General features: G+C 34.8%; 2 protein-coding genes across 7 annotated transcripts; one reads left to right on the forward strand and one right to left on the reverse strand.

The window, feature by feature from the left end:
- NHL8 (NDR1/HIN1-like 8) lies at positions 1-5,920 on the forward strand. 2 transcript variants are annotated; one of them, XM_078306951.1, is made up of 8 exons: positions 178-313; positions 1,003-1,071; positions 1,156-1,230; positions 1,379-1,931; positions 2,469-2,857; positions 3,782-4,011; positions 4,528-4,675; positions 5,588-5,920. In XM_078306951.1, exons 2-8 carry the CDS (start codon positions 1,036-1,038, stop codon positions 5,717-5,719), a joined length of 1,563 nt encoding a protein of 520 aa, XP_078163077.1. In that variant the 5' UTR covers positions 178-313; positions 1,003-1,035; the 3' UTR covers positions 5,720-5,920. The 2 variants fall into 2 exon arrangements, with proteins under 2 accessions (XP_078163076.1, XP_078163077.1); XM_078306950.1 differs by lacking the exon at positions 1,003-1,071 and having other exon boundaries at positions 1-313.
- A 3,726-nt stretch (positions 5,921-9,646) lies between these two features.
- On the reverse strand, positions 9,647-17,197 carry LOC144558084 (Protein kinase superfamily protein). Of its 5 annotated transcripts, none has more exons than XM_078306793.1 (12): positions 16,887-17,197; positions 16,300-16,398; positions 15,958-16,015; positions 14,940-15,020; positions 14,590-14,661; positions 12,698-12,933; positions 12,393-12,464; positions 11,789-11,899; positions 10,848-10,929; positions 10,476-10,522; positions 10,034-10,115; positions 9,647-9,954 (listed from the first exon to the last, which is right to left on the reverse strand). In XM_078306793.1, the coding sequence occupies exons 1-12, from the start codon at positions 17,120-17,122 to the stop codon at positions 9,871-9,873; spliced, it is 1,260 nt and encodes a 419-aa protein (XP_078162919.1). In that variant the 5' UTR covers positions 17,123-17,197; the 3' UTR covers positions 9,647-9,870. The 5 variants fall into 5 exon arrangements, with proteins under 5 accessions (XP_078162919.1, XP_078162918.1, XP_078162921.1 ...); XM_078306792.1 differs by having other exon boundaries at positions 10,848-10,932; XM_078306795.1 differs by lacking the exon at positions 16,300-16,398 and having other exon boundaries at positions 10,848-10,932.
- Positions 17,198-22,990: the final 5,793 nt, after the last annotated feature.

Raw genomic sequence — 22,990 nt, forward strand, 5'->3', positions numbered from 1 at the left:
ATATCAGGTGCGGTCGTGCTGCCAAGATAGTAGTAGGTGTCGTCGTGCTTCTGATCTCACCAGTTCTATCAGATCATTACCCGTTAACAAAGGTAGAGAAGAGAGCAACTATTCTACTATGGCGCCTCCGCCGTTAGGGGTGAATGGTATCGAGATATCCGAATTGGGGGAGGGGTCCGATCATGGAAGGGAGCAGAATTGTGGTGGGGAAGAGGCCATGAAGCGATTGGAGAAGCTCAGAATCTGTGATGGAGATGAGGTCGGGATTTCGGAGGAACTGATTACAGACAATGATAGGAGGCAAGATGACGAGGTAATTAGCTTGACTGAAGTTGCCTTTATTCATGTATTTATTTTGTTTTCATATTTGTAGTCAATTAAAGGCACTGCCTTTGTTGAATAATTCTCACATGAGGATCGAGCTAATAAAAAGATTTATCTTTTTTTTTTTCTTTCATTTTTTTTCTTCTTCAAAAAGTAGATGCATGATTCAAAAAAGTTCATATACGCTGACTAATATAATTAATGCTCTGTAAAGTTCTGTACTGCCTGTAAATCTGCAAATAAGGGGATAGCTCTACAAATGCAATCATCCACACTACATTCCATGAGCAAAGAAACAAAGGGAGCTTAGTAGTATCTTATTTATTTTGGGAGAAGATGGGGTGGGGCATAGGAGACCATCTTTTTCCTTATTTGGTAATTCCAAATTATTTGAATGTCTCATCTGGACAGAACCCTCTATTATTTCCAATTCTACCCATCATGTCAATGTTGTTATCACTATTAGTTGAGGTCTGACATTGATTGAATTAGAATGAAATGGAGGATTTCAGTACAGATATGGGCATTAAACTGAATATATGTTGCAAAAAAATTGTTAAAACCAATAAAAATCAGCACCACTCATCAGAATGGTGTCACAGGAGCAATATGATGTGTCTTTTGGCCAGACCAGGAATTCAGAATATTGATATTACCAAATAAAAAATTGTGTCACAGGAGCAATATGATGTGTTCTTTTAAAGTAATGCAATGTTAGTTCACCGGCTTTCAGGGTATCTTCTTCAGGTGATTGGAGAAACACTTTGATTACGGTTCTTATACTTCCTATTTTCTTCTTCTCATACACTGCTTTGCTAATATAATGCCCAGGTTCTAGCTTTGGAGGCTATCTATCAAGACAACATAGTCATCTTGGATCACCAAGAAGGACTTCGATCTTTTCAGGTATATTTAGCCTTCTTTTTTCAAAATTGGTCCCATTAATGGTTGCAACTTATGTGGTGTTTTGACACAACCCTTTAATAAATGCTCACTTGATCACCTACGCTGTACTATACCCCTAATTTATTATAATTTGTATACTGTGAAATAGATTTTTGTTCATTGCGAAGTTCCAGATGGCATCACTGTATCGGCCAAATTCCACTCGGCTGGTACCAGCAACATCAAAGGAATGCAAACTGAAGCTGAAGTTGCAAGCAGCAGTTCCTACGACGAGGGATTTCTATATTCATTCAAAGTTACATATTTACCCCCAATAATACTAACAATTGTCCTCCCCAAATCATACCCCAGCCACCATTCCCCATACTTCACGATCAGCACACAGTGGCTCGACAAATCTAGGATTTTATCCCTCTGTGCCATGTTAGACACCATTTGGAGAGACCAACCAGGTCAGGAGGTGGTGTTCCAATGGACTGAGTGGCTCCATGGATCAGCCCTCTCGCACCTGGGGTTTGCTGAGGAAGTAGCCTTGTGGGGCCCAAATGATAACATGGTGCTTACAGATTACCGTGCCATCTCAGAAAATGTAGTGCCAGAGCGGGTTATCCCTTTCTTGATGGGGTATAATGAGAAGAAATGTCACGAGGCTTTTCTCAGTAATATACACCAGTGCCTGATTTGTTTCAGCGAGTACTTAGGTGATTTTACTTATCTGGCATTAAACTTCTAGAATGATTTATTTGTTTTGGGTTTGTTCTTGTTTTTCAAGAAGATACTGTAGAAAACATAAAGTTAAGTTTATTTTTGGTTGGAAAGTGATGCAATTCAGGGTAGTATATATGAATTACCAGTCATTGGTTTTCCAATTGTGAAATTGAAGTTTAATTGTGTCCTAACCAATACTCAGGCTCTATTAAGCCTCATTTTAATACAATTTTCTTGTTTCTGCAATTTAGCCTGATTTTCTGTTAATAAACCCTGTGATCATATTACTACACATTAGAATGTCAATTGAAGTATAACTTGAAACAAACAAAAAAAAATGAGACTTTGCTTAAATGGTATTGATTATTATCTTACAAAAAAACCACAATACCATGCCTTTCATTCTTATTGTAAATGTCCAACTCAGAACTTGGTATTATTTCTAATTTCTTTATGAAAGAACTTTGTGAAGACCCTTGTTTCTAATTCTAATATTTTGTACTTTCAAACACTTCTTTTTGATTTATCAGGCTCAGAGTTCATCAAGCTCCCATGCCAGCACATCTTCTGCTCGAACTGCATGGAAACATACTCTAAGATGCACGTGAAAGAAGGTTCTGTTACCAAACTTTCCTGTCCAACCTCCAAATGCGGAGCCCACGTTCCGCCCGTAGTCCTAAAGCGCCTTTTGGGTGACCAAGACTATGAGAGGTGGGAATCGTTGCTTCTTCAAAGAACCTTAGACTCCATGTCAGATGTAGTCTACTGTCCCAGGTGTGAAACAGCTTGTTTGGAGGATTCAAAAACAAATGATGCACAATGCTCTAAGTGCCTTTTTAGTTTCTGCACTCTTTGTAATGATCGGAGGCATGTAGGGGAGAAGTGCATGGATGCAGAGGCTCGGTTACGAATTCTTCAGGTAACTTTTAAACTCTAAACCTTAATGGTTTTTCTCAGTTTGTTGGTGTTGGGCTGCATTGGATAAACGGAGGCTGGTGATGATAAAGTTGGGGAGGCTTAATTACTTGTTTGACTCATTGATACCTGATGTGATTTTTTTCGAAGAGGACCTCCACATTTTGTCAGCGTTTGCAATTGTTACATGTGAAAGGACCTCTACCTGAAATGAGCACTGTCTGGGTATTAGATAAGAAGAAAAGCTACCAGATTCAATAATGATAAGATGTTTCTAACCCAAATAGAGAGCACATTTCGGTTCATTCAAATAATTTCTATTCTCAATTGAGTTCCTCACTTCCTGATTCCTTGCTCCACTCTGATTCTTGTTGTGCTTTTTTCCAAGGCTATATGGTAATCACTAGATAATTGCTAAGTAGAATAATATAAAGAATGACTTGTGCAAGGATAATGGTAGGGAGTTATATATCCACAGTGAAAATTACAAAGAGAGCATCCTGATTCCTGATAAATTCCTAGCAATGCTGCTTTTGCTGATCGTAAGGCAAACTTTTTCCAATAAGCGAAAAAGGATAACTGTTGGATTATCTTTGCACAAGGTAAGTAAAAATGTAAATTAAGACGAAAAGAAATAGCTAATTAAAATATTACTATAAACTAATGTAAACATTATTATAATATGACACTCCAGGCAAGGCACACCCACACCTAATCTTAGTTCAACTTTTAGCCAAAGTTGAGATTGCAACATAAAAGTAATTTCATATGGGCAACAATAACTGAACTGAAACCTGACCTTATGTGAGACTTGACATGCCCTGACCTGGCAGCCCATTTGGCCTGTAACCGCAAACCTAAAATATGCCATCCTGCTAATTCATCATCTCTGACGTAATATATTTATATATTTTTTTTTAAATGGAAGGAACGGATGCAACCCGGCGGGGCAAGGACGAATGAGCAGCTGAGAAAGGAGAAGGAATTAATAAATGAATTGCTGAGTGTTAAGGAAGCTCTGAAGGATGCCAAACAGTGCCCTAGCTGCAAGATGGCGATTTCCCGCACGGAGGGGTGCAACAAGATGGTGTGCTCCAATTGTGATCAGTTTTTCTGCTACAAGTGCAACAAGGCTATTGACGGCTACGACCATTTCAGGTGATTGCTCAATTTTCCTATAATATGTATTAAGCTTAAGTAATGATTTTGGCATTACAAACTATCACTGCCCAATAAGCACTTGTGTAATTTTAGTGGGGCAACGAAACATGATTTTCGAGATATAAAACTGCACTAGAGAAGCAAGTTCCCTGTCTTCTCTTCAACTAAGCATGTACCTGTCTGTATCAGTTTTGAAGTGGTATGGTATCTGAAGTAAAGATATTTGTTTGTTTTTATATTATTTTAACTCCGTAAGCAGTCTTTAGTTAACTTCATCTAAAGACACCCGTAAAGATGCAAATATATTTTGGTTTCACGCTAGTTCATTCTTGTGCTTGTACATATTAGCTCGGTGCTGAGTGGTATGTGGTATTATCGGCTAGCCATACTTTAACTGACCAAATTGCCATAGAGAAGTTTATAAACTAATATTGCAATAATTAAATTATTAAACATTTTAACATCAGTACCAAAAACAACGTTAAAATGTTTGACATTTTTGTTCCATAAAAGGCAAGAGTGTGAATTATTCCCAAGTGAAGAGATAAACAGATGGGAGGCGCAAATGAATGCGAGACAGGTGGTTGCTCAGGTACGAGCTGAGCTTTTTGCAGGCCATGCAAACCACCCTTGTCCCAACTGTGGTCAACGCAATGCAAAGGTCAGAACTCAATTTTCTTTCTTTTGTTGTTATTTTTGGATGGAAGTCTGAAGCATTTTAGTCTGGACCCACCTTAAAGCTTGATCAGTCTAAATCTCTGTAATTTAGTATAGGTAACCTTTGTGAGAATTTGCCCAAACTACCTGACAAGCCTTTTTATTTGAGGAGTTTATGTCCATTGTCTCATGCAAGCTATATTAGAAGTGTGAGTATATATGTTCGCATGAAATGTCATAAAATACATGACTATGTATCACACTTAAAGCACCCATAAATTTCGATAAGTTGACAATAGTTATTGTGGATTCCAATCACTCTAGTATGTCTTTGTCATTTTAAAAAATAGTTAGTGCCACTATGGTAGAAGAAACTTTCAGTTGTACAACCATTGCCGCAGTTTGAAGCAACATATTTAAATAAATTCCGGACATTTTAGGACTTTTTTTTTATTTGTAAGAAAATATTCGGATTTGTAGGATAACTTGAATTTGCAAGTTAAGCTAAGAGCAAAATAGGAGCAATTTAACAAGCCCACATGTTTACAGTCTTGGCACATTTAATATTTTTTAAAGTTTTGCAAGGTTAAATATGAAATATACTGTTTTGAAAGGTATTTGCAAAGATTTTTGTGGTTTTTGAGGGTTTAAGTGTAATTTCATAATTTACATTTCTAATAAGGGGAAAAATCGGCTGTTATTCGAATGGCAGCCGTTCAGATTTTCATGCACGAATCTCGACAAAGACACTTTTTCATGCACGAATCTCACCAAAGTTGAACGGCTGCCATTGGAATAACAGACTATTTGTTTCCTCTAATAAGAGATTGGATATAGTGATACAACCCAACCAGCGATATATTAAAATTTATTTTTCAATAGCTAATTAACATCCAAGAATTTTGCTCTTGAACAGGAGGGGAACAACAATCATTTGTTCTGCTGGGCCTGTCAGACACATTATTGTGCATTGTGCCACAAGGTTGTCAGGCGCAGCAGTGAGCACTTCTCCCGTAAAGGATGCAAGCAGCATACTTCTGACCCCTAGTAAATTGATGAGAAGATTTCTTCAAATTGCACTACAGGGGTTTTTTCAAATTGCACTACAAGGGAACAACAATTATTTATTCTTAACAACATATAGTTTTCAAGGTATGTTGTTTGTCAGATAACAATAATCAATATAATTTCAATTTTGTGAGAGGACCATTTATAGGCACAGTAAGAAAATAAATTAAAGGTTTTGCAATTTTCATATTTAACTAATGTGGGATCCTTGAATTCGTACCTGTTTGTGTTGGAGGAAAGGGGATGCTATTTTCTTCACAAACTTGCATAATAGCTCTTCTAGGTCAGTATGGAGTAGGGATAACGTGCCGTTTCTGTCCTGAATTAGCTTGCAGATGGAATTTTTATAGAGCTGGTCTATGGTGCATATGCATAGCACCAGTCGGCATGTCAGATAAATCACAAAAGCAGTTATTTTAGCTTTGAGAACTCCTCGCATAGTAAGGGGGCGAAAGAAAATAAAGAAGATTGAATTTTTAATAAACCACCGAGGGAATCAATTCAAGCATTCGTTCAGCTGTTATTTTCCCTCAATTTATGGGTCTCAATGTCCTCTTTATCTCATTTCCATTCCTTTTCTCTATATTTGTTCGCAACTCGGAAGCAGATTTTTAAACCATTGGGCCCACCTTTAGCAGAAGAAATTAATCTTTCAGCATAGAAACGTTCTCCGTTAGATTCTTTAGAATTTTGGCGCAATTTTTAAGTTAAAGATGATACTAAGACTCGTACATAGATATATTGAAATGTTTAACGCAGACAAAATTTCGAGTTCTGGTACAGAAACGGTAAATCGTACTGTCACTTTTGGTTAATGCATGTTATCTCAAAAATTCAAACAGAAGCTGCAGGGGAGACAATAAAACTCGTAGCTTTGATTTGTTGAAGATTAGTTTGGAAAAAAAAAAATATATATATAATTAATTTGGTCGATTTATGCTTGTTTTGGTAGTAGAGTCGCTTCATTATACCTCTTCAAAATAAATGAAAGATAGAAAGAAAGCCAATCATTACCACTGTCCGAAAAAGAAATCAAGTTCTCCACAGTTTACCTCACATCTTCTGCCACAATTATCTTTTTAACTATTCAATCTATCTTCTCTTTCTCTTCACCCCTTCTCTACAGAAGCATCTGTGTTCTTAAACTCCTTTCACAACAATTCAGATTTCTATTCAAACTTCGATTTTGGCAGCTCTAATTACACCGTCCTTAAGCTCAGGGGCGGATCCATGTTGATTCAGGGGTGGACAAGTGGCCTACCCTGAATTCTGAAAATTAGTTTTCGAGTATATATAATATGGGTTCTTGCTCTATCCTACAAAAATGATTTGCCCTACACTAAGCAGTGGTTGAGCCAGTAAGACCAGGGCCTGAATTTTTTTATTTTGAAAAAGCTTCCTATGTCACCATTTTCAATTTAACTTTTGTCTCTTTCTCTCTGCCGATTTTCTATTTTTTTTCAAAAAATTTCAAGGTTTTGTTTCTGTCTACTTTCTAATGAAGGAGACGATGGGATATATTAAATGGAATTGTGCATATGAGCCATAGAATCATTTCATAAAGAAACTATGTGAACCGAAATAAACTAGAAAATTTCAGAAAAGTGGGATCCACCAGTCAGTTTTAATGTGAAAGAAGGCCCATTGGCCCAGACTTTTATGTTTCTCTTCTCCAGTGTGGTGACATAGAATCAACCCATTCAATTTTCTCTCCCATTTTCTTTCACCCTCTCCATTTTGGTGGGAACATGATACCTCCATTTCCTCTTAATTTTGCTTTCCGATTTGCTTTTATTTTTTTTCATGTTTTTTTTTATATTTTTGTTGCTCCTTATGTTCTTTATTTTCTTTTTATTTTTCTTTTCCTTTTTTTTACATTCTTTATTTTAATTGAAAGTATATGGTTAATCATGATTAATTTCATGAAAATCCTAATCTAAATAACTTTATGAATATTATCTTGATAGTTATTTGAGATTTTCCGGTTATCGATTTAGGAGTCAACTATATACAGTAAGAGTTCAGGTTTAGAAATTAAATTTATCCTCATAATTATTGTTTGGTTGTCATAATTTTTTTTAGTATTTTATGAGAGTGCCCCTAATGAGATGTAATTTGTCATGAAAATCTTATCAATTTTTTTTGTTATAATTAGTATTTTTATTTTTTTTGGATATAGATTTTGAAAATTAAAAACTAATGACTAATTTAGTTAATAACAAAAGTTTAGATGCATATGGAATATAATTTTTTGAAAAATATTTTTTTATCAATTTTGTCTACCTTTCTATTACAAAATAAGCTTTTATGTAATACCCGATTAATTAATGAATTTAAATCCGATTAGTGCCATGATCGAAATTCTAGATCAGCGTAAGCTTCCTCTTCACCCTTCTCTTCACATGAAATGGAGCGTGGAGCGTGAATTGATGAAGCTCTATTCGACAAGAAGATTCAATTTCCAAAGAGACGAGACTCCTTTGGCACAGTGAGAAGCCACCAAAGAGGCTAGCAGGTGCACCAAGTCGACAAAATCTTTAACCTAAGCACAACTCATAGCACGAAAAAATTGTTAACGAGCTGGCTCAACTCACAAGTCGAGTTCAATTTAGGGAAAATTTCTCCTATGCCCATAGAAAATTTTGAAATAGCCAATCTCCCCATCAAAACAACATAATATTCAATATCCCCATACAAACTTTACATTATTTCTTCTATCCCCTAATTTCCATTTAACCCTTAATTTATTTATTTTAAATATTAATTTGACAATTATACCCTTCCCTCTCCTCAATCTCCTTGGTCTGTCTTAGACTTTGCTGTACTAGTAGGCCAAAAAAATGGAATATGGTGCTCCATCTATTTACTACTTCTCGAGAGTAGAGTGTTGAACTTGTTTTTCTTTCTATTTCCTGTCTCCCCTATCAAAGATAGCCAAAGCTTAAGGCATCAAATCAAATAAACTCACAACAAATACTGGGAGTGTTCTACTCCAAAAAGGGCTTGTCGTTACAAAACTTCATAGATAAAATGAAATAAATTTTTCAATTTTGATGTGGGGCCTCTAGTTCGATTATATATTATTCGTGAGTTGACTTCCATCTCCAACAGGCCATGGATCTCTCTATCGATCTTTATTTTAGATGAAGAGTGAAATTATGATGCTACACCGACGTCTTGTGGGTTTGCTTCTACTAAACATTTTGAACATACATCTCATTCAGATCCAAATCCATATACAAATATAAGCAATTGTAACAGTCAACAAAGGAACCACTGTGATTAGTATGAAACTTTAATAGTTAATGATATACTTATATTCTAAACATTGAACTCATTCATGTTTCCCATAAGAGGCATGAGGGAGGTGCCTAGGGGTCGTTGCAATGCAATTTTGTTAGAAATATTCCAGACACATTGATATCTTAATTTAATTAAATCAATTCCTTAATGCCTTCTTGTGTCTTAAAGAGCAATAATGAACTCCTCTAATCTGGAAATAAAATGAGAGAGAGAGAGAGAGAACAGCGTGAGAGATTTAGAAGGAAGGGTATATTTGTCAAAATAATATTTAGAATAATGAAATAAAGGGTTAAATAGAAATTAGGGGATAGAAGAAATAATGTAAAGTTTGTATGGGTATATTGGATATTATGTTGTTTTGATGGGGAGATTGGCTATTTCAAATTTTTCTATGGGCATAGGAGAAATTTTCCCTTCCATTTATTACTGAACCAAGTTGCCAAGTTGGTCATTCAGGCCTAAACTGCAATATAAACCAATTTTAGTCTTCTAATAGTCCTCATTAACGTGGATCTGACCCTTTGCCACCTCTTAATGTTGGTCCATTCCTATTGCTACCGTTTGTTCTCCCTACAACATATATGCCAAGATATACGGTAAGATATTTTAAAACAGCACTAGGAAATTGCTGTATTCAACATCATTGACCGAGTCCAATATGAAGGAGAGATAACTTTACAAATTGTTCCCCAGAAATATATACCCTTCTATCAAAATAGTACAGAAATAAAAAAAAAAATACAAAACTGATCGTAGTACAGAAAACAAATAGAAAACTGAGGAAGTGTGTATCATAGAACAGCTCTGATCATGAATCAGTGGTTAAGATCATAGAATAGCTCCGGTTATAAATCGATGGTTAAGTACTGCTTCAGCAATAGGCCGCTTCTTATAATCAGGATTTAGCATTGCCTACACCGAAAGAACATGATTTTTATGACATTTGTATGAAGTACTAATTGGAATTTGCTGTGCAATGCTTGTACAGTACCTGGAGCAATTCCCAGCCAGATCCACCCCCTAGATCCAGAAATTTGACAGCTTCTGCTAACCGGTCATCTGCTAAACAATATCTACAACAAACATACATGCTCCTCAACTTATGAAATTGAGCATATAATAATTAGCACATGATGGTCACTAAAGTTTGTACTAACTATGTTTGAAAAAGGAAAAAGGAAACTCCAAAGAAATGCAAGCTTCATATTGGTACCGAATGGCTCATTTTGTATCATATGATTAGCATTGTAACTTAAAAGACTTCACTCTTAATTGTTTATGCAAGGTTTCTTCTTCTTCCTTTTTCCTTAAGATTCACTGCTAAAAGCTTCTTATGAACCCATTTACTCATAAGCCCAAGCAACAATTAATAAGAAAAAAAATAAAAGATGAATAAATACAAATTTGACTAATTTTCAAGCAGGTGCGCTTACTCTCTCATCGAAGAAAGGTCGAGCCGAAAGGTACTTTCAAGAAGTCTCTGAAATTAAGAAATTGTACAATCACTTGCAAAAAGATAAATATACCCATTGTCCCAATGTACGTCAATATGCAAGCTCAGGAGAAACCAAGTTATAGTATGGAAACATAATAGAATCTGTATAGTTGGTTGAGAAAAGTTTTTTGTTGAAGTGAGGATAAATCATCATTGGGGATTGATTCAGGCGTAATTGGGCTACCAAATTCTAAGAAATTAGGTACAGTGTAACTGCAGATTTTTTTTAAGTCATCAAATAGTTCCTGTTGTTCCCTGGTTACAAAAGGCAGAGAAAACAAAGATCTGACATGTGAAATTGTATCCTCACCTGCAATGAAATTGCATCTATGACCCCAGCTTCACAAAAGGGCACAAAGGCTAAATATGCAAACAGTAGTCCGGCTGCGTATCTGCTTGACAGGAGAGAAAAATAAAGTCGTAAAAGTTCAGTTCTTGCAATTTGCAATTAACTCAAATCATTAAGCTAAACCTTAACTGTGAAATTAAGCTTTATTTAGTACTCATATTCTCAATTGGCCCTTCACAGAAATTTTAACTAAATATAGCTGAATTTGACATCAGCTTAATCCAATTTTGTATCCAGGGATTAAAGAATCCCAATATTCTACAACCAGAATTTAACAATTGAATCACATTTTAACCAACTTTGCCTCATTTAACCTCTAATTATTCATTGTATGCCTCAAACAACCAAATATGTAGCACAATCTACCTCAAATCTGCAGATTAAGCACATGCAAATACAGTTAATTGTCAACTTCATCTCACTTGACACTACAATTTTGTAAGTATTCCATAAGCAACCCTCAATTTTAACTTGTGACATTGTTTACTCTGCACATTACAACATGCACCACAAGCCTCAACAGTGCTACTAAATCTCAAAATTGCAACTAGCCTCAATTTGACCAAATTTGATTTATTCATGTAGAATTTTTACAAATAGAACTTATTGCAAATTAGCTCCATATTGTTCACCCTATGTAAATGATAACCAATTATGCTCCATTTTCTCCAATCAGTAAATTCTAACCCACCCTCAATTGAGATTAGTTTTGCCTCAATTAGCTTTCAATTTAGTAACGTATTATAAAATTCAGCACCAACAAAACCAATGACCAAATGATATGAAAACAAAGAAGAATTTAAGAAAGTTTGTGGTCATAACCTACACAGACAGGACCTCACGTAAACAAAGAAGGTTGTTAATAAACCCTATTTACTGCCCATAATTCTAGACGATCTTACATGTCATCAGCAATAGCAAAAGCTCGCTTTTCAAAAGGAGCAATGGCACCTGCAGAAATAGCTCTACGCCACAGATCTTGTGACAATGGCCCATCACCAATTGCAGTATATCTGAAAATGTTTTATTGAAAAAATCTTTGTAAAATAAATTTTATCAATAAATTGCAGAAAAGACCCTCACCACTGCCATTCTTTAACAATATTATGGATGGTGAGGAACTAGTTTACTTGAAGTATGATCAATCAGCTATCAGAAAATTGCAAAAGAAGGTCTGGCAGAATGATAAATTGCTTGTCTTGATTTATTATTCATCATGAATTATTTTGAATGACAAGCCTGTTCAATTTAGATAACCTTTGCAATAGCATTGTACAATATCCTTTCTCAATGCATTGCTTTTCATGGGTGTGCTGCATCCGGTACTTCTGGTGTTATCAGTAGGTACACACACAGAGGTACTAGTGGATTAGCAAGTTTGTGTTCATTTGTTTGCATTAAGTGCTAGGACTAGATGTAGGAGAAACATGAGCAATATGTACTTTGTATACCGGTTTTAATGTGTCCTTGCCAGCACTGGCAAGTTTGAGAGAGAGAGTGAGAGACCTGACATCAACTGAAAAGGCTAGGTCACGCAAGCGAGGAACCAAAACAGCTGCATCTTTCTCAAGTATCGTACTACATTGACAAAAATAGAAGGAAAAGGTTATCCTAATTTTTACATGCACTTTAATTTGTACCTGCAACATTGAAAAAAAAATTGATATGGATATTTTGTTAGCAATTTCAATCAAAACCCTATATCATGTTTTGTGGGGAAGGCATATCATAATAGGATCTTTGTAGATTTAGAAACAAGATAACTACAAACTTTAAAAGAAAGTTAGGAGAAAAGGGGGAAAAACAATTACTTCATGACAACAGAAGCAGGACCTAAACTCTGGTGCAACCTGTCATTTTTATGCATGTGCGCCAAACCATTCATGGCACCATTGAGCAGCTTTATGACAAAATATCTCTTCTCTTTCCATTTTTGTCCCACGCCAAATATAGGAAAATTATTGGAAAGGCTCTTGGAAATATTTTCACTTGCAAATTTTGCATAATCGGCTGCACTGAACCTCCCATCATTACGAAAAGCTAACCACTAAAATACAACAGAAAATGTCTTAAATACCACAAGTATGATTGTGAAAAGTATTAACTGACAGGACACCAGTAGCATACTGGTCAGGTCGAGTAGCACTTGGGAGTGTAAATGGAACAGATACTTATCTGTTTCGATTGTGTTTGTATCCACCTATTATCCGTATATGTACTGCCCATATCCACAAATAAAGTATCTGTATTTGTATCTGATCCGTATTCACAAAAATAATGCGGATATGGATTTGGTTTTGGATTGCAAAATGAAGTATCCGAAATAAAAGCGAATGCTATATGGTCTTATTTACAGGATGGTGCCAAATTATCAAAATTTCTATTTGTACACCTCATTTTTAGTTTTTCTTTTCCATTTTTTTTTTTTTTTTGAAATAACCTCATGTTTGATATACTTGTCTATTATGTACATTAATAATATGCACGTTTAATTTATTATTTTAAATTGTGTATTATATTATTCTAAAAACTTGTGTTTATTATATATGCATAGCTGTTAGCAATATCCATTAAAGTATCGGTATCCAAACCGATATATGTTGATTATCAATTCCTTACCAGCATTTGTTTAAAGCGGATTTGATTTTCAATTTTAACATCTGTCTAATATCCATATCTGTATCCACTTGATGAAATATGGATATGGATATGGTTTTAGCACTATCCTCTTTGAATCTGTTCCATTTACACCACTAGTACCATTGCTCCAGACACCTGTGAGCTGATAATTGTTTATAATCAAGGGAAATTTTCATGTAAACCCTTCAAAAAACCTCAAAATTACATATTTCCTCTTCTAAAATTCATAATATCATATTTATCCTTCAATATTAAAAAAAATTCACATTTACCAATTTATTGTCGTTTTTATTAAAAGTCACTAATTCCGTTTTTGTAGCTTTTTCTTGTTGCCTGGTTTGATTGGAGTAGTCACACTGCTAACACTAATTGATTCTTTAATGAATGAGGTTTAAATTAAGTAAAATTATTTGAGGGTTAATGGCAAAATATTTCAAAAAAGTGATGATTAAAATATGACCAAACAGGCTTAGATGAAGGCCTAGTTGAGCATAATAGCACAATTGTGCATTAAATCAGAACACAAAACATGTCAATTAGAGAATTGGATAAATGAGGGTCAGTTGCACCATACAGGACTAATTATGACATTTGACAGAGCCATACCAGACCAGTACCATGCAGGCAGCAAGTACGGAATGCACTAGTATGTTCAAGCCTATAAACTAAATAATAGAACAGTGTTTCAAGTGTGTTCCTATGCCTTACAATGCACTAAAACATCACAATTATTCTCTATAAGATGAGAAAATACATACTCTGCAAAAAATTTAGATGCCCCATGAAAATGCAGTAAATTTCACATCTAACAGTATCCCTGTTTCCAGCAATAACCAGAGTTAACAGACTAACTCTTGACATATCAGTGTCGAAATAAAAATAAATTTGGGAGATAGAATACAAATGAGATTTGTCGTACTTGAAAGGGTGTATAGGACATTTTCTTGTTTAATAGGGATTGCACGAGGTTTCTCATTTTTCCAGGTGTATGTCATATTTTTTTAAATTATACAAAGGCACACATGAAGGAAAGTATTTGTAAAGTAATTAGTAGAAATTGAACCTGCTCGCCTGTGTTTGTCTCAAAAGCTCCTAATAACAACTGAATGTTCTCAGAAATATTTCTTGGGTGTTCCTAGAAGTATAAGAAAAAATAACAAGGAAAAACTAAACATTGAAGACCCATGAACCTTTCAAATTTTTATTTATCTCCCACTGTAACATGTCATCAAATTGGTCTGAACTAAGAGTACAATGGTCACAACATGTGAAGCATTTGGAAATATTTGGATGTCTTCAAAATGGCTGTGCCAGTGTGGTATAATTTATAGTGCAGTAAGATCACGGGATGATCAGTGAAAATGAAGAAACCAAAATTGTGTATGTATTAAAGAATCAAAATAATTTGCTCACTTGAAGAGTATTATGGGAGACTAGTTCATTGGCTGCCAACAAATCCGATTCCATTCCACCAGCAATTCGTCCGGGATATACCTTTTTAGATATGAAATCACAAAATAGTTAGAACAATCCTAACAGGAGAGGATCCCACAGTGCATATTACATTGATAGTATCCAAGTATATTTACATTATTACTCAAATCTTGTGATATTTTAGCAATTCACTTATTTAACATATTATATGGGTTCTACAAAAAATTTCATTTTTGCATCCTTTTGTTTGGTCAATGTTGGATTTGTCGACATATAGTGCCGAGAACAAATTGCTAGAAGAATAATAAAGGATTTCTGCAAAGTACAAACTTTACTAATGCATACATTTTGCAAAAAAAACACCCTTGTTTCTCAATATTGGATCTTTACAGCCATAGTGTGTGGCAGGTCACATAATGCGATAACTAGTCAGGGATGTGCCCAAGGCTAGTAGATAAATGGTACGATATAACATGTGGTATGGGTCTTCTCAATTCTGGTGGGTGTTTGTTGATGTAGTGAAACTTGCTGGCGAGCCCCAATGCAGACAATAAGGCACCCTTTTTTACTTGCAATTTCATTACCATTTTTAGGGTTTTTTTTTTTGGCTTCATATGTGCTTGCACCTCTTTTCTTTCTTTCCTTCTTTCTATATCTAAACAATTTTTTGGGGTTAATAAATTATTATTATGTGAAGCCTACTCTTCAAAAAAAACTAACAACTATTTAATTTGGCTTGTGAACAACATCCAGGCATCACAAACAAAGTTAAAATAAGACAAAATGATTATATGACCCCGATTTTTACTTGGAACTCAAATGAATCAACAGAAAGTTTATGCAGATTTAAATTTCTGCAAATGAGAGAAACCAATTGGTAGAGTTAGGTTCAAATGATATCATGCTTGAGTGCATATGTCATTCTAAGAACTTGCAAGTATGAGAAATGTTGGATGTTTTCATGTATAACAAAATAAGACATATTTCAGATAAATACCTTAAACTGGACATCCATTCCCTTAAGCCGACCTTTGATCACCCTTCCCTCATAAATCCTGTAATTGGTCTGTGATTAATAACCATTTATATTTCATCAGTAACATGTTAAAGTCCTGTGTAGTATCATGCTTCCTAAAAACAATGACCTTTAACTAAAACACATACTGAAACTACCCTACTTACGTTTTGCCTTTTACATTGATAGAAAAGAAGAAGATATATAATAAAGTTAAAAAAAAAAAAATCGGAGAAGAGTTGCAAGAAGCATTTCCATGTTTTATAGGGATATTAATGAAACATAATATCTCCTGCTTTGCTCAAATAAACAACAGTGCAATACCTTATTTTGACTTGGCCTTCTCCGACATTCTGAGCTCTCAACCTATCTGCTTGTATCATTTCATAATTTGAAAAGCCTTCTGTCGGAAATGATGAGTAGCTTTGGTTCAGGTAAACACCACATGTAAGAAAGCAACAGTAAATTCAATGACTACAATTGGTTGAAGCAGCAAACTGTTTTCTACATATGTAATGTCTATAAGGGGCATTGTGGATAAACACACTTACCTTCACTTTTCTGTTTTCATAAAATTATTTCCTTTCTTTATGAACTTGTCGGATATCCTTGGAGAGTTCCCAAACTAGCCCTAGCAGTCTAGACATATGAACCTATAAAACAACTACCATAATTCCTTTTACTGGTACCGGACAGGCTGACCTAACCGGACAGTGTCAAACCACAAGTTCTGAAAATTAGGTAGACCTAAAAGTTAAGAAAAAATAGTGGAAATGCTAGTCAACCAGGCGCTTATAGGCTTCTTATACTCAGTCAAACCATAAGGATGCTTCATGCTTGAACAGTGGTTACCAAATTATCTCAAGAAAATCGAAACTAAATGGAACAAAAACTAAAATAAATCAAGCTACCTACTAATATTCATAAATCCGTAGCTTCCGATTAATCTTCCCACCTCGAAAAAATTCGAATCCGTCATCAATGCCACTACAGAGGCAGTTGAATGGAGATGACCCCGGCGCCTTGTCATACGAATTTTGCAGGATTTAATTCCAAAGGGAGATTCGCCATTAACAAAGCTGGAAAATTTCCAGGAATTTCTTGGTTGGACGAAACGGGAAGTAACAGAAGTATGAGAGATTATCATCGCATAGAGTAAGAGGTGAAGAGGGTTTGTCTGTACGAGGCGCGAAGCGTAGAGGTCTGGTGGATGGAGAAGGATTTGGGGTCCGGACCCCTAAAGTAACCCAATTTTTGAATTTAGATCCGGACCGTCCGTTTCGAATCCGGGCCAATTCGGCCCGAGGTTCCAGCACGAATTCATATCCTCTCCAATACCTGATAAGGGAATCTTTTACAATTACTAGATCTGAACCGTACTTTTTAACTTGGCACGAATCTCAAAGCCCAAAAATATAGTCCCCTACAGTGACCCGAATCCCAAGCTGATTGAGATTTAATCTCAAACCGTAAAGTAAGTGATCCTCTGCAATATATGTGCAATACCTGAGAGGATACGGATTCGGTTGAGCACAAGGGGCCCTTTAATAATCGTATCAGATTCGAATCTGATGGTCTGGATCTAAACTCAAAAATTGAGTTACTTTAGGAGATCGAACTCAAGGAATTTGCGGGTGACACACCCAAGAAACGAATTCACATCATCTCCAATACCTGACAAGGGAATATTTTACATTTACTAGATCTGAACCGTTCTTTTTAACTTGGCACGAATCTCAAAGTCCAAAAATACTACCCTATTGCGGCCTGAATACCAAACCGATTGAAATTTAATCTCAAACTGTAAAGTGAGAGTGATCCTCTACAATACCAGAGAGTAGTGTTTGGTAAACGGTCCGGACCGGGCGGTTCGGTCAAAACCCGAGCACGGGCACACAGGTACAACGGGCCGGGCATCATGGGTTTTTTTTTTCAAAAATCCTGCCATGCCCGTTTAATACCCGTGCTCGTCACGGGTTCAGGGGCAGGACGGTCCGGGTAGGGGGGCCGGGCGGTCTAGTCCGTCCGGTCCGATTTTTTTTTTCCTATTTTTTTTCTGTTTTTTTTTTCTTTGAAAACCAATATTTTTTTTTTTTTTTGAAAACTTGGTAGTAGCTACCAAGGTTTGTGAGGGGGAATCGAACTCTCGACCTTTGGGTATAACAATTCTAGGACATTTTCCTAGCCAATTGTGCTACCTCCCCTTTCGAAAACCAATAAATTATAAATCCAAATTCATACCAATTAAAATTCATTTGACATAGTTGTATATTTGAACTCAATAATTTAAAACAAATCTAACATATTCAAAATAAATCTAATTACTTCACATATTCAAAAAAATTAATCTAACATCTTTATTTAACCTATTAAAAATAAATCCGAATTTCAAAAATAAAATCTAACCTATTCAAAAAAACAAATCTAATTACTTCACATATTCACAAAAAATAAATCTAACCTATTTATTTAACCTATTAAAAATAAATCCGAATTTCAAAAATAAAATCTAACCTATTCAAAACAAATCTAATTACTTCACATATTCAAAAAATTAAATCTAACATCTTTATTTAACATATTAAAAATAAATCTGAATTTCAAAAATAAAATCTAACCTATTCAAAACATATCTAATTACTTCACATATGCAAAAAAAAAAAAAAAATCTAACATCTTTATTTAACCTATTAAAAATAAATCCGAATTTCAAAAATAAAATCTAACCTATTCAAAACAAATCTAATTACTTCATATCTAACAAATCTAACACAAACTAAATAAATCTAACAAATCTAACAAATCTAATTACTTAACAAATTTAATAAATCTAACATTCAATAAATATAACAAATCTAATTACTTAACATTCAATAAATCTAACATTCAATTTAAATTCTAAATTTCTCTAAAAAAATAAATCTAACATCAAATTTAAATTTTAAATTACTCTACAAAAATAAATCTAACATTTAATATTTCAATCTAACAAAATTTAATCTACCAAAATGTAATCTAACAAAATTTAATGTAACATGAAATAAATGTTACCTTTTTAATCTCACGGGAAAATCTTCAAGAATACCTTTGTAATTCCGTTTCCGTTTGCGTATTTGTTAAATTAACAACTATATTTTTTTTAACAATAAAATTAAAATTGGAGAATAATAAAAATATTGAGATTGAGATTGAGAGAATGAGAGATGAAAATATTGAGAGAGATGTAAAAATTTGTTAGGAATGGGTGTTTATTTATAGAGTTTTGTTTGGAGGGATTGATATTTGAATTTAAAAAAAAAACTAAAAAAAAAAAATAAAACGGGTAGGGGTCCGGGTCTGGGTGGGGGTAGGAGTAGGGGTCCGGGTAGGGAATGGGAGGGAATTTTGGTTTAAAATTTGAATTTTAAACCAAAAGTAAAAAAAAAAAAAAACTGTCACAGGTTCACGGGCAGGGGCACAGGTACACGGGTTCATGGGCACGGACTCACGGGTACGGGGGTCCAGGTAAGTACGAGTTTTTTTTCCAAAAAACCGGATCCGGCCCATTTAATACCCGTGCCCGTGTATTCGTGCATACCCGTAGCACGGCACGGTCCGGTCCGGACACGGGCACAAGCGAACTGGTCCGGATTGAGCCCGTGAGGGTTTTTACCAAACACTACCCGAGAGGATACGGATTTCCCAAGAAACTCGGACGTGATATGAGAAGATTAAAATCCGACTTCGCTTGAATCCAGATCCGATCCGATCTACTTCACTACCTGACATAGTGACATATGAGACGATTCCGAAGTTAAAACACAGGGATAGGGCTGTAAACGATTCAGAATTTAAACTGAGTCGCTGCAAACGAGCAGAACCTAGCCAACCAAGGTCAGGTTTAATTTGGTTCATGTGAGAACGAGTGGAGTTAAGCTTGATCCGGACCAGGCTGCAAACGAATCAAACTTAATCGAACTTATTTCAGTTTAAGTTTGGTTTGAATTTATTTTGAATCGAATTTTTTATGAACTCAATTTTGAATCTTTTATGAACTTTTTTACGACAAAGAAGAGTGATCGTAGTCGCCGAAAGCGAGAAGTCAAAGTCGTCTAGGGTTTTAGAATTGAGAGCGAGAGTTATGACTTACGAGTTATGACTTATGACTGAGCGACCTTATGTTTTAACTTTTAAGTCATCAGCGAAAATCAATGGTTCACGTTACTTTGAGATTCGAACTAGAATAGTTTGCAAACCTATTTCGAACGAACTAGGTTCAGTTTGAATTTGGTTTGAATTAATTTCAAACTATTTTGAATCGAATTTTTTACGAACTTTTTCGAATCAAACTTGAATCGAATCACGAACTACGAATTTTTTGTGCAATAGAACTAATTTGTTAATGTTTTGTTTACCAAATTTTTTATTAATACCCTAAAAAATGTTTTTAATGAAAATACCCTCGATTTAAAAAAAAAAATGCACAACCGCCCCCTATAGGGGCGGTCCACTTTTTTTTTTTTAGATCTTAATATTTTCATTTACATAATTTTGTGGAGTTTTAGTTTTCTTATTTAGGGTGTATGCCAAAAAATAAGTCATTTGATATATTTATAAGTGATGTCGTAACTCTTTATAACTTTGATTTGATTTGTCAGTTGGATATCACAAGTCTAAATATAACACTAATTAAAGACTTGGTCTTGATTCTTAATAATTTATTTTATTCAAATATACACAAGGAAATATGGTTAGATTGCCTCAATGATGTCAACTTTTTTTGTTTTTTTGTTTTTTTAGATAATAATTGGAGAACAAGAGAGAGAATAATTAGATTATTTGATTATTGTCAACATATACCATTTGCTTGAATAATCAAACGCACACAATAAATAGTAAATGCATTTTAAAATAATTATATGGGTAATTCTTGAATAATCTCTTAGGCTTTTGAAAAAACTAATATTAGTCATTGTATGTCTACCGTTGATAGAAAACTTAAATTGAATTTTTGAGACACTAAACGATATTTTTTTGCAATTCTGATTCTGTCGGATGCCCAAGGATGTTCTCCAAGGCAAAATCCATATTCGTCTTGTCCCCCCTTTCCGAATTGGGGTCATAAGCGCAAATCCGACTTTCCTAGCCAAAGTTATGACTGTTTAAAGTTTTTTCATAAAACAATGATGCTTCCGTGCAAAAACATCGATAACGCACCGATGCTTTATGCCCGGCTTAACGACGGCAAAAGTGTATTGATGTTTCATTAGCAGAACATCGATGATGCGCCCATGCTCTCTAAACAACCATAACTTTATTATTGTCAAAACATCGATGATGCATCCATACTCTCTAAATGACCATAACTTTAAAATGCATTTACTATTTATTGTGTATGTTTGTTTATTATTTTAATAGATTTCATTTATTATTCAAATATCATTGAAATTATCTATGATTGTTCAATATATGCCCTTTACATAGTAATTATTATTACTTTTTTCAAAATTCAAAAACCGTCTCCTCTTATATTTCACAATCTTGTTCTAAATTTTGTTGTTGATGTTTTTCATGAATTATGGTTATATTTATGATTCAAAAATCATCAAAAACATCTTGTTTGGAATAAAAAAATAGTTACATTTATGTAGTTGAAGGTCATTGAGGCAATATTCTAACCATATTTCTTTGTGTATATTTGAATAAAATAAATTATTAAGAATCAATGTGAAGTTCTTAATTAATGTTATCTTTAAACTTGTGATATCAAACTGACAAATCAAATCAAAGTTATAAAGAGTTACGACATCACTAATAAATATATCAAGTGTCTTATTTTTTGGCATACACCCTAAACGAGAAAACTAAAACTCCACAAAATTATTTAAATGAAAATATTAAGATCTAAAAAAAAAAATTGGACCGCACTTATGAGGGATGGTTGATAGGGGTCAAATAAGTCGTTATTTTCCCTATCACTTAGCCTAGATTATTGCCATTTATTATATTACAATTATCTATTTTCTTAAGAATCATATTACTTTTGTTATTTTACCCTAATTTTGGAGAATTGCAGATTTCTATTACTTTTAGGCCTAAAACAGGGGTAAAACGAAGTATTCTGGACAACAAGTATTTGCCGTACGGTTTGGATGCAAACAGCATGCAAGTGAAGCAAGGAACTGGAGCAAGAATCCGAAGATTCTCGGTAGCACACGGATGAGCCAAACCGTACGCCCAACTGCAGGCTATTGAAGAAGTCATATGCACAGAAATGCAACAGTTCACTGACTTTGGATCGCTTCCCGAGACCTATACATTCCGAATATGAACTCGAAGCCTTCATAAAAGTTGTAGATCTCGTTGCCTAGTTTCCAACCCAACTTGAATCAACTCAATTGGAGCTCGGATGACGATTCTGCAGCCAAAATACTAAAGGTCGACGAGTCTGCGCGGTTCAGCACATCCGTGTGCGTACCAGTATACGGTAGCATGCGTTTTAGCATGCAATAGCGTGCAGTTCATCCAGATTCGCACGGACTGTAGTTTTTAGAAGGAATGACGGTTATCGAACAACTTGGACTCCAAGTTACTTGCTCTCCAAGTACCAATAACTCCAAAACACGTCCCCATCTGCCCTAATACGTCCAAGAAGCCTATAAATACCAATCCCTTTGTATCAATCTCTCATATTTCAATTTAGCAAGTTAGGGTTAGTTATAAGGCATATTGGAGCGGCACAATTCTGCCTAAAGGCAGAATTGGCCAAGGACAGAGGCAAGACAGCAGTAAGAAGGTAGAAGAGACTCTCAGAGTGTACTCCTTCCATATCTCTTTCTTCTCTTTTGTTGTATCATGTCTCTTTAATCTCTTTTCATTGTGTATTTACCCATGAGATGCTAGATAGAACCTTTCTAGGGTAAAGACTTGTAATCTTGAATTCTTATGAGTTTAATTTAGTTGTTTATCTATATTATCTTTGCACTATGATCTGAATTATTACTGAGATTTATGCCTTATGTTCTTGTTTATTGTG

The sequence above is a fragment of the Carex rostrata genome, chromosome 8 (genome assembly GCF_964058835.1).
Source record: "Carex rostrata chromosome 8, lpCarRost1.2, whole genome shotgun sequence".
NCBI lineage: Eukaryota > Viridiplantae > Streptophyta > Magnoliopsida > Poales > Cyperaceae > Carex > Carex rostrata.

Excerpts from the sequence above, each read along its gene's own strand:
- NHL8 (XM_078306950.1), top strand. The coding sequence starts at position 119 with ATGGCGCCTCCGCCGTTAGGGGTGAATGGTATCGAGATATCCGAATTG. Across the intron at positions 1,932-2,468 it reads TTGTTTCAGCGAGTACTTAG|GCTCAGAGTTCATCAAGCTC; the intron begins GTGATTTTACTT and ends TTGATTTATCAG. Across the intron at positions 2,858-3,781 it reads CTCGGTTACGAATTCTTCAG|GAACGGATGCAACCCGGCGG; the intron begins GTAACTTTTAAA and ends TTTAAATGGAAG.
- LOC144558084 (XM_078306792.1), bottom strand. The coding sequence starts at position 17,122 with ATGATAATCTCTCATACTTCTGTTACTTCCCGTTTCGTCCAACCAAGA. Across the intron at positions 16,399-16,886 it reads GGATTTATGAATATTAGTAG|CTACTCATCATTTCCGACAG; the intron begins GTAGCTTGATTT and ends CCTGAACCAAAG. Across the intron at positions 9,955-10,033 it reads CTGGCTGGGAATTGCTCCAG|GCAATGCTAAATCCTGATTA; the intron begins GTACTGTACAAG and ends CTTTCGGTGTAG.